This window comes from Dromiciops gliroides, chromosome 3, assembly GCF_019393635.1.
Source record: "Dromiciops gliroides isolate mDroGli1 chromosome 3, mDroGli1.pri, whole genome shotgun sequence".
Lineage (NCBI taxonomy): Eukaryota > Metazoa > Chordata > Mammalia > Microbiotheria > Microbiotheriidae > Dromiciops > Dromiciops gliroides.
The window spans coordinates 647,901,553-647,912,494 of record NC_057863.1 but is presented as its reverse complement, the minus strand read 5'-3'; the positions used below and the strand labels follow the sequence as shown (position 1 = coordinate 647,912,494).

At 56.9% G+C, this 10,942-nt stretch overlaps 1 protein-coding gene across 1 annotated transcript; it reads left to right on the top strand.

The window, feature by feature from the left end:
* Window positions 1–1,624: 1,624 nt before the first annotated feature.
* BCAM (basal cell adhesion molecule (Lutheran blood group)) lies at window positions 1,625–10,942 on the top strand. Its single transcript, XM_043998092.1, has 15 exons — window positions 1,625–1,812; window positions 3,958–4,085; window positions 4,481–4,709; window positions 5,033–5,103; window positions 5,260–5,356; window positions 5,634–5,816; window positions 6,171–6,307; window positions 6,616–6,775; window positions 8,048–8,163; window positions 8,290–8,431; window positions 8,774–8,910; window positions 9,180–9,315; window positions 9,419–9,557; window positions 10,306–10,429; window positions 10,522–10,942. Exons 1-15 carry the CDS (start codon window positions 1,701–1,703, stop codon window positions 10,525–10,527), a joined length of 1,917 nt encoding a protein of 638 aa, XP_043854027.1. The 5' UTR covers window positions 1,625–1,700; the 3' UTR covers window positions 10,528–10,942.

Below are 10,942 nucleotides of genomic sequence, written 5' to 3'. Positions count from 1 at the left end.
AAGTGGAAGTTACTTACCCTCAAAGGTCACAGAGCTGGTGACAGGTGAGTTTTGAACCCAGACCAATTCTTTTTCCATGATGCCACAAGAAGCAGCACACCTCTCTCTCTCTCCCCAGCAGAGATGCAGTTATCTAGCCTAGGAAGCAACAGTCTGCCAATCCCTCAGCTCTCCCACCTGCTCCAGGCCCAGCCAGCAGGATTTTGCACCTCATCCTTCCCTTTTCTTAGCTTTCCCTCCCCCTGGGGAGGGCCAGGCCATAGAGAGGAATGAGGGGGAGGGGCAAATTCCTCAGATTCCTGCAAAAGGGAAGGGAGGCAAATTGGAGCTACCTCCTTAGTGTGGCCTAGCCCACCGGAGCTACTGGTCAGAATAACAGAGTTCTCAGCCCAGGTAACTGATTACACTGGGAGAACCCAACCTAGACCACTGGTCAGACTGGGAGAACCCAACCTAGGCCACTGATCAGACTGGGAGAACCCAACCCAGGTCACTGGTCAGACTGGGAGAGCCCAGCCCAGGTAACTGATTACACTGGGAGAACCCAACCTAGGCCACTGGTCAGACTGGGAGAACCCAACCTAGGCCACTGATCAGACTGGGAGAACCCAACTCAGGTCACACTGGTCAGACTGGGAGAGCCCAGCCCAAGTAACTGATTACACTGGGAGAACCCAACCTAGGCCAGTGGTCAGACTGGGAGAACCCAACCCAGGTCACTGGTCAGACTGGGAGAGCCCAGCCCAGGTAACTGATTACACTGGGAGAACCCAACCTAGACCACTGGTCAGACTGGGAGAACCCAACCTAGGCCACTGATCAGACTGGGAGAACCCAACCCAGGTCACTGGTCAGACTGGGAGAGCCCAGCCCAGGTAACTGATTACACTGGGAGAACCCAACCTAGGCCACTGGTCAGACTGGGAGAACCCAACCTAGGCCACTGATCAGACTGGGAGAACCCAACCCAGGTCAGACTGGGAGAGCCCAGCCCAAGTAACTGATTACACTGGGAGAACCCAACCTAGGCCAGTGGTCAGACTGGGAGAACCCAACCTAGATCACTGATCAGACTGGGAGAACCCAGCTCAGTTAATTGGTTAGACTGGGGCCAACCAAACTGGGAGAGCCCAGCCCAGCCCAGGTCATTGGTCAGACTGAAAAAACCTAACCTAGGTCACTGATCAGACTGGGGGAGCCCAGTCTAGGTCACTGGTAAGACCGGGAGAACCCAGCTCAGGTTACTGGTTAGTCTGGGAGAAGCCAGCTCAGGACATTGGTTAGTCTGGGAGAGCCCAGCTCAGGACATTGGTGAAATTAAGAGAGCCCGGCCCAGCCCAGCCCAGGTCAGTCACTGGCCAGGCTGTAAGTGACCAGTCAATCTGGGTGCTCCTGATCCGCCAGGGAGACGGTCTCCGCAGGCCATGGTCAGAGCAGAGACGGGATTGGACAGTGGCCGGCCAGGAGGAGGTCGAGGCTGCCTGCGGGCGGGCGGCGGTGGGAGGTCCTGGCTGGGAGCCCGGGCTGGTGAAGGGGGGACTTTGGGGGCCCGGAGGAAAGAGGGGGGAGGGGAGGGGCGGGGCCTGGGGGCGGGGCCTCCCGCTTGGGCTCTTGAAGCTACGTCCCCAGCGAGAGAGAGACTCAGAGGAGCCAGCGGTGCCTTTGGCCCAGACACCGCCTCCCCTGCAGCCCGCGGCATCATGGAGCCCCCGGGCCCGGGCCGGGCCTCCCGCCCCCGCCCCCTCCCCGGCCCCGGCCCCGGCCGGGCCCCGCGTCTCCTGCTCCTGGCGCTGCTGCTCCGGGGAGCCCCAGGTAGGGGAACGGGAACTCTGGGCTCGGAGCTGCAGCGGGCGGGGGGGGGGGATGTATTGGAGGGGGGCGTGGGGCTCGCCTGGAGCGCAATCGGAGGAGGGGGCGCCCTGGGGAGCGCTTTGGGGAGGGCTTAGAGAGAACTCCGGGGACCCCAAGAGAGAGGGGCATCGGCAGGACATAAGGTGGGGGGAGTTGGGGGAAGGATCGCGTAGGACAGGCGGCGGCTATCTCGGGGTGGTGGCGGAGCCGAAGGACTGGGGCGGAGGGGGTTCGGGGGGGCGTAGCGCCGGGGAGGACCGGAGAGGGCTGGTGGGTTAGCGTCCCCCACCCCCGGGAGCGATCTTGGGGGCGGGCGAGCCTGGAGAGGGATCGGAGGCGAGGGAGCGGGGCTGGGAAGTCAGCAGGTGCCGCCTGGGGCATCAAGCAGCTGAACCGGGTGGGGACTGGGCTGGTTCTGAGATTCCCTCTGCGACCCGCAGAGGGACCGGGAAAAGTTGGAGCTCTCTGGGCTCAGTCTCATCCCCCTCCCCTCCTCTCCCCACTTCCTGGTCCCACCCCAACTCATACACACCTGGAGGGCGGAAGGGGCAGAGACCCTGGGACCAGAGAGGGAGACAGAGCGAGCGATGGGAAAATGGACACAACAGAAGGGAAATCCCAGAGACGGAGAGAGAGTAAAGAGAGAGACAGACACACTACAGAGGAGCGAGAGAGGAGCGAGGCAGAGCGGGCATAGTCTAGGCAGGGAGAGCACCGCTTGGGAGGGGGCAGAAACAGAGGCATGGGGGAGTGCAGACAGAGGGAGACAGCGAACCAGGGCAATGGATGCGGGCTTGGGGGGGGGGGGGGCAAGAGGGAAGTGGGGGTGCAGAGACGGAGGTAGAGGGGCACGGTAACAGACAACTGTGGAGAGGCATGGGCACACAAAGTCCCCGAGTCTGCTGTGTTACTGGGACCCCGTGCCCGTGCCCAGCCTCCCTGGAGCACACAGGCCCTCGCTCCTTCCCCTGCCAGCCATCACTCAGCAAATCCTAAGCCCCTGGGGCTGGGTGGGGCCTGGTAAGGAACTAGAAGAGCAGGACTGTGTGGGATGCCCACCCCGAGGGCCTGTGTTTCTCTCTTTGTACCTGTCTGTTCCCTCCTCCAGACCCTGAGCAAGTATTCTCAGGGACCCTCAGCTCAGGCTCTCAGCCCCCAGGGGGCTCCTCAGGGACCCAGGCTACTGGCTCCTCAGCCACCTCCCTTAGGGGAGCGACCCAGGAATCCTCATCCCCAGTAGGGCTGGGCACCCGAGCCCCGCAGTTCTCCCATCCCTTTAGGGACCCAGACATCTGGGCCCTCAGTCCCTGTTCCCCTCAGTGTCCCCCCAACCCTCTCAGGACCTCCTTTTCCCTTCTCATGACTCATCTCTCCCCACCCTTTCCCCCCCCAAAGGGGTGAAAAAAGACCTGATGAGGTGGGGGGGGTAGAGAGGAAGGGGCTGTGCCTAGCTGAGGCAGGTCTGGGCTGGCCCACCCCTCCTACATTCCTAAAACCTGCCCAGCCCTGTCTCCCCCTCATCTACCTCCTCCTCCCTTCTCTAACTCCCCCCTGCTCCTAGGAGGCCACAAACAGGGGGCTGCCTGCTATCTCCCTAGGCACCCAGAGACCCCACAGAGACTGAGAAACTAAATGATCCAGTAGACACAGAAATATCAGAGTCTAAGAGATCCATCAAATCGGAGAGATACAGAGATAGCAAAGCCTAAGAGACCCATCAGATCTGAAGAGGACAGGGCAAAGAGACTAAGAAACCCAGTCTGAGACATACCCAGAGATTGAGAGACACAAAGACATAGACTGGAATAGCAAGAGATTCCAAGAGATCTAAAGAGAGAGACAGAGATGGGAGGGGAGAGACAGCATCCACCCTCCCCTTCACTTCTCACCTCCCTTTAACTTGGATGGGATGGATGCCTGATGGATCCCTCATTTCCCTAACCACCAGGGGCAGGGCTGGGGGCTTGGGTCCCTGAGCAGGATGAGGCCTGGGAAATCAGGATCCCTGGGTTCCTGAGAGGGTGAGGCCTCAGGTGACTTGGGACCCTGACTAATGGTGAGTCCAGGGATGGAATCTGTGGATCCCTGTGTCTCCCTCCCCACCAGGTGCCCAGGCTGAGATTCGAGTATCAGTACCCTCCCTGGTGGAAGTCATGAAAGGGGAGTCAGTGACCCTGAACTGCTCCATTTCTGGGCCTGGAAGCAAAGAAGACTTAACTCTGGAGTGGTTTGTTGTGAGTAACCAGTGTGGAAGGAAGGAAGGAAGGAGACCCACAGAGATGATTGAAAGAGAGAGAAGCCAGGAAGGGAGGGGGAAGGAGCAATGTACAGCAAGGAAGGGAAGTGATTGAAAGATCAAATCAGAGATGGAGGCAGAGGGAGGAACAGAGACCAACAGAGAGAGACAGAGACAGAAAAAGAGACAGAGAGAGACAGAGAGACAGAGACAAAGAGAGACAGAGAGAGACAGAGAGACAGAGACAAAGAGAGACACTGGGAAGAAAGAAGGCTGGAGAAAGAGAGAGAGGCCGCAAACTGACAGAGGATGGACTAGAGAACAGAAAAAAGAGGAGGCCTGGGGGCTTACTGTCAGCTACCCCAGCCCCTCTTTCGGGTGGTCTCCCCACAGATAGAACGCTTGGGCAATAGGTCTCCGCTGATCTCTGCTGAAGGCAGAAAAGGAGCTCTGAAGAGAAAGGGGGACCCTGTTCCAAAGCCCAGCAGTCCCTTTCAACTGTACCCCAACGGGTCCCTGCAACTGCTGTCAGCTGAGATAGGGGATGAGCGGAGCTACATGTGTCAAGTCCTCACTGCGACAGCAGGAAAGGGGCAGGCCACCGGCCGCCTTCGAGTCTTTGGTGAGTCCCTGAGATCTTCCTGGAAGAGAGAGAAGTGGGGTGACTGACTAGGGGACAGAGCAAATGCCAGGAGAGATGGGCAGAGAAATAGACAGAGGGAAGGGGAAAAAGACAGAGAGGAAGGGAAACCAGAGAAAAAAAAGAAGAGGCAGCTGAGACAAAAATTGGGGGGGGGGGGTAACAGGGAGATGGGGGAAAAACAAAGACTGATGGGAAGAGAGCCGAACTTCATTCTAGTGGGAAGGAGGGGAGAATACAGCTAAGGGGGTTAGAGGAAGGGGCACTTCTCACTGATGGGCCCCCCTCCTCTTTGTCCATTGCAGTGGCCCCTGAGCGCCCTGAGGTCACACCCAACAAGGGAACAATTTCAGTGGTTGATGAGAAAATTCATGAGGTAGGAAAACCCTGGTGAAGAGAAACAGGCCTTTCTCAGAAGATGAAACTCCTGGGGTCCTGCGGGGGAGGGGCTACCTGGGGCTCTGATGGGACAGAAGCTGGGGGTCTGGACACCCGAGTCCCACGAATCTGATGCCCAGCCCCCTCCCTCCAGATAGCCACCTGTACCAGCCGAAATGCCAATCCCACCCCCAATATCACTTGGTATCGGAATGGGGAGGTGCTGAACATTCCCACGGAACTGAACGGGGGTGAGCTGAATGGGGTGGATGGAATGGGAGGGATGCCCAGGGGAGCCTGATCCTGATAGAATTTAGAACTCAGAGGCCATGTGGTACAACCCAGTCATTTTACAAGAGAGGAAACTGAGGCTGAGAAGACTTGGGAAAGCAGCGGAGGTAGTGTGCAGGTCTGATACTCTCCTCTCCCCATTCACTCTGTCACAGGGACATCTGGGGGAGATCACCTTTTATGGGGGGAGTCAGGCCAGGGTCGGATGGAACCCCCATGATCCTATTGTCCCCCCAGAAATATACGCCGTGAGTCGCACTGTCCGAGAGGCCTCAGGCCTCCAGTCCCTCACCAGCACCCTCTACTTCCGGCCCAAGAAGTCCGACCGCGATGTCGCCTTTCACTGCAGGGCCACCTACCACCTGCCCAATGGCCAGCAGGGCCAACAAGATGCTGCACCCTTCTATCTCACGCTGCACTGTAAGCACTTTGACCCCTGACCTCTGCCCCCCAACCACCAACACATAGGACAGTGACCAGCTTCTGACCCCTGACCTGATGGTGCATCACATACTATGTCAACTTCTCCCCCCCTTGCCACAAGCTTGATCCCTGACCTCTGACCCCACCTAGTAAGCCCTATTCTGTGACCCTTGACCACAGCAGAGTGGGTAAGACTCAGGCCCCTGACACTGGGGAGTGGCCTCAAACTCTGACTGGATCCTGACCTCGGGACCTCCATTTGATCCATAGCCCAGTCCTTGACCTTCCAACCCCAAGCCCACCTTCTGACCCCTAATGAGTCCTTGCCCTATTTCTTCCTACCCCCCACAGACCCTACAGAGAATGTGCAGTTCTGGGTGGCCAGCCCAGCAGCCCCTGGTGGCTGGGTCCGAGAGGGGGACACTGTCAACCTGCTTTGTCAGGGAGATGGCAACCCGACTCCTGAGTACATCTTTACCCTGAAGCAGGTACTCCCCCACTTCTCTGGGAGAACGAATGACCCTGGACCCTAACCCAAATCTTTTTCCCTAAGATAACCCTTAATTCCCCCTCTTGGGGTAATCTCAAAGTCCTCTCCTGGGAGTTCCCAATTCACTGCCCTGGACTAATGTCATTTCTCTTGCCCCAGGAAGACCCTTGACCCTTTGTCCTAGGGTAAGCCCTGGTGCCCTGGGACAGCTCCTGATATGGGGCCCCGGGCCACCTCCCTGACAGATCTCTTGCCCTCTGAAGGAGTGGAGGCTGTGGGGAAACATCACTTTTCTGTCTTTACCAGGGAAAGAAGGAAGAAAAATCACTTGAGACCAACACGATTGGCAACCTGACCCTCTGGAGAATCTACCGGAATCAGAGTGGCCTCTATCAGTGTGAGGTGCCCGATTTTGATGCAGATCCCGAGGTGGAGTTGACCCAGAAGTTGGAGATCCATGTGGGATGTGAGCAGGAGCAAAGCAGGGTGGGGGCGGTGCTGGGGGCAGGGAATGGCCGGAGGCCCCAGAGCCAAGGTCTGTCAGTGACTCATCCTCTTCCCCCTTATCAAGTGATTCAGTCATGTCTGGCTCTCCATGACCCCATCTGGGGTCTCCTTGGCAGAGATGCTGGAGTGGTTCATCATTTTCTCCTCCAGCTCATTTCACAGATGAGGAAACTGAGGCAAGCAGGATGAAGTGACTTGCCCAGGGTCACACAGCTAGTCAGTGTCTGAGGCCAGATTTGAACTCAGGAAGATGAGTCTTTCCTGATTTCAGGCCAGGTGCTCTATCCTCTGTGCTACCTAAGTAAAAAGGATCAAATTTGACAATTGGCAAAGCCCTTCTCCCTCTGAGTTCCAGTGATCTTAAGAATTCTGAGCATCTCCCCCCATCAACTCTGGGTAATAATACCATAGCTTCATTGGGCACCCCGTTGGATCCTCAAAACAAGCCCAAGATTACTATTACTGCTATTACTTGGGGCTGTGACAATCTCCATTTGACAGAGGAGGAAACTGAGGCAGAGAGCTTCAATGATTTGCCTAGGGAGGGTTATACAGCTAGTAAGTATCTGAGGCAGGATTCAAACTCAGGTCTTACTGATTCCCAGTTCAGTACTCTCTTTACTAGACCACATTGCCCAACTCTTTTAGATTGTCCTTTGAGGCTCTGAGGGTCTTACTCATTGGTTATGTTTGGAATCATGTCTCTCTATCCATAACCCCCAAGAACAAGGGACCCTTTCTATCACCACCTCCCAAAAAAAAAGGGGGAAGAACCAGCCAAGACATTGATGATAGGGGCAGCTAGGTGGCACAGTGGATAGAGCACCGGCCCTGGAGTCAGGAGGACCTGAGTTCAAATCTGGCCTCAGACACTTAAACACTTACTAGCTGTGTGACCCTGGACAAGTCACTTAACCCCAATTGTCTCACTAAAAAAAAAAAAAAAGACATTGATGATGAAGAAGGGAAGAGAAGGGGGAGGAAAGGCCAATGACTTGATGACTTGGACCAATCTATTTGCTTCTCTTTTCTTCTCTCTCTCTCTCTCTCTCCCCGCCCCCTTCTCTCCTCTTTATCCTCTTCCTTCTCCTTTTTTCTCTCTTCTCTCTATGTCTCTCTCTGTCTCGGTCTCTGTCTCTTTCTCTCTGTCTCTGTCTCTCTCTTTCACTCTGTCTCTACCCACCTCTCTACTCTCCCCTTACCCTCCTCCCTACATTGTCTCAACTTCCAGACCTGGACCCCCTAGAGCTGATCCCTGGGGAGAATGTGACAGTACCCTTGGGGGGCTCCACGGAGTTGGACTGTTTGGCCTCTGGGGACCCGACCCCCGAACTCCTCTGGACTAAGGTGAGGCAGGAGGCCCCATCTCTCCCACTGGCTTCTCAGCCCTGGATCTATACCCTATGAATGCTGCCCCCACCCCCACCTCACACCCTGTCTCTCTCTCAGCCTTTGCATTTCTCTCCACTCTAGGATTCCATCCCCCTGGAGCAGGGCCCCCACCTCACTCTCACCAACGTCTCCTTCACCTCGGCTGGTATCTACACCTGTGAGGCCTCAGTGCCCAAGGTGCCTGGGCTCACCAGGAACCGGCACCTGCAGCTGTTTGTGCAGGGTAACCAAAGGGCCTAGAGAGAGGCTAAGGAGGCGGCAGGAAGGGGACCCTGAAACCAGAAGAAAGGAGGGTCAAGGGCCACAGGGTTCATTCACTGCTAACTGTCTCAGTTTCTGTGTTTCTTTATCTTGCGACTCCCTCCCCTGGCCTTTTCCTCTGTCTCTTCTTCCCCTGGCTATGTCTCTCTTCACTGTCTCTCTATCTCTGTGTGTCTCTTTCCTTCTCTATCTGTCCCTTTCTATCTTTCTCTCTATTCCCTTCTATCTTTATCTCTGTATTCCCCCTTTCTGTCTCTCTGGATCTCTCTCCTCTGTCTGTTTCTGTCTTTCCACACCCAACCAGGTAAACCGGAGCTGAAGCCAGAGGAGATGCAGCCTCAGGGCAAGAGCGGCTGGACAGAAGGGGATGAAGTGACCCTAACCTGCTCCGCCCGGGGACACCCAACGCCAAAGATGAGCTGGAATCACCAAGGGGAACCAGTAAGACCCTCCCCAACATTGTCCCCTGAATCCCCTGCCTGGGGACTCCCAACATCTGGGGCTGCCCCTGAGGACACTGGAGTCTGGAAGTGCCATCTGTGAACCCTCAGGAACCCAGCTACCCGGGTCTCCTCCCTCCTGTCCGACAGAGATGCCTGTGTTTGATCCCTTGACATCTTGGGGACCCAGGTGTCCTGATGTTCTATCCTCCACCCCGTCAGGGATGTAGACATGGAGGCCCCCGCCCTCCTGACCTCTGTCCCTCACAGGTAAACAGAATCGTCAGTGGCTGGGTCCAGAGCTCCCTGAAACTGAAGGTGATGGGGACCGTGGCTAGGGACGGGGTCACCTGCACGGCCTCCAACCCCCTGGGTGATACCCAGCACATCTTCCACTTTGAGGCAGGTGAGCCAGCGTCCTGTGGGCAGGGGAGAGAGCCTCCCTGGAGGGGGAGCCCCAGGGCCGGTGCGTTTAGAGCCACCCGGTGACCCCTTCCCCTCTGTCACAGTGGCCTCACAGGCTCCCCAGGCGGGCGTGGCGGTGATGGCAGCCGCCGTGAGCGTGGGGCTGCTGCTCCTGGTTGTGGCCCTCTTCTACTGCATGCGTCGGAAGGGCCGGTGCTGTCGTAGCCGGGAGAAGGTGCCCCCGTGAGTGTGCTCCAACCCCCACCTTCCAGGCTCTCTCTTCCCATGGGATCCTTGTCCCTCACCTTCCCCGTATTCTTAAGCACTCATCAAAGGCCAATCAGTGGGGCTGGGGTCCGGTGGGAGGGACCACAGGAACACAGATAAATAAATACAAACTAATAACGTCAATACATAGAAGTTTCAGGGGTGGGGAGGAGGACTAATAACTCAAGGAGGGGAGGGCATTGGGCCAAGAAGGGATTAGCAAGGATTCTTTTTTTTTTTTTTTTTAGTGAGGCAATTGGGGTTAAGTGACTTGCCCAGGGTCACACAGCTAGTAAGTGTTAAGTGTCTGAGGCCGGATTTGAACTCAGGTCCTCCTGACTCCAGGGCCGGTGCTCTATCCACTGCGCCACCTGGCTGCCCCTAGCAAGGATTCTTAAAGGAGGCATATATTATACTTGGGAGGAAACTTGGGTTGCTCAGAGAGATGGGGAGGGAGGGCTGAGCAGGTGTGGGGGCTGGTCAGCTGGGCAAGGGCAGAGTCTAGAGACACAACATGGTGTAAGGGACTAGGAAGCAGGCGGGGGTTTGGGGATCCTTTGGGGATTCCTGACCCTCACCTCGCTGTTGTTGGAGCTGGACCCTGACCCCAGCTCTAGAGCTGATCCCCATCTAATCAAGGGCTCCAGACACAGATTCTGTCCCCTGACTCTTACTAATACCTGTTCTTAACCTAATGTTAACCCGTTCCTCTCTTATCTCCTAGGCTGCCCCCTGAGCCGGAGATGAGCCGGCCTGGCATGGATCGGCCAGAGCAGACAGGCTTACTGTCCGGGGGAGGTGGAGGAGGAGGGGGCAGCAGCCGAGGAGGCCATAGCTTTGGGGACGAGGTTAGCCCCAGGGGGCCTGGCTCAGGGAGGAGGGCAGAGGAGAGGGGTGGGGGCAGAATCTCCTAACTCCACCCTTGTTTGCCCTTCCACAGTGCTGAGCCTCTGGACTTGGAAGTCTGCTGGGCCCCACCCCCCAGGCTTTCCGCAGACTCCCAGAAAGCTGTTTGCAGGTGGTGGGAGCAGGGGAGTACCCTCAATCTGGTCCCAGCCACCCCTTCCCCCACCACTTCCTTCCCCTGCCTGAGACTTGGGATACTGAGTAGGGCCTGGGCTGGCCCGCCCTTCAGAGATGAGAATCTCCTTCCCCAGCCCCTGAAATATCCCTTGGCTTCTGGCCTGGGGCCTGGCCCTGGGAGGAGGGGGTCAGTGGAGGGAGCTATTTTTACCAGCCTCTGAGGTCTGTCCTCCCTCCCTTCTACTGTACAGTCTGACACTGGATCCCTGCCCACCCCCTCACCCTTCCTTCACCTTAGTCAAAAACACTGGAGACTAAATAAAGACCGTCCAACTGCC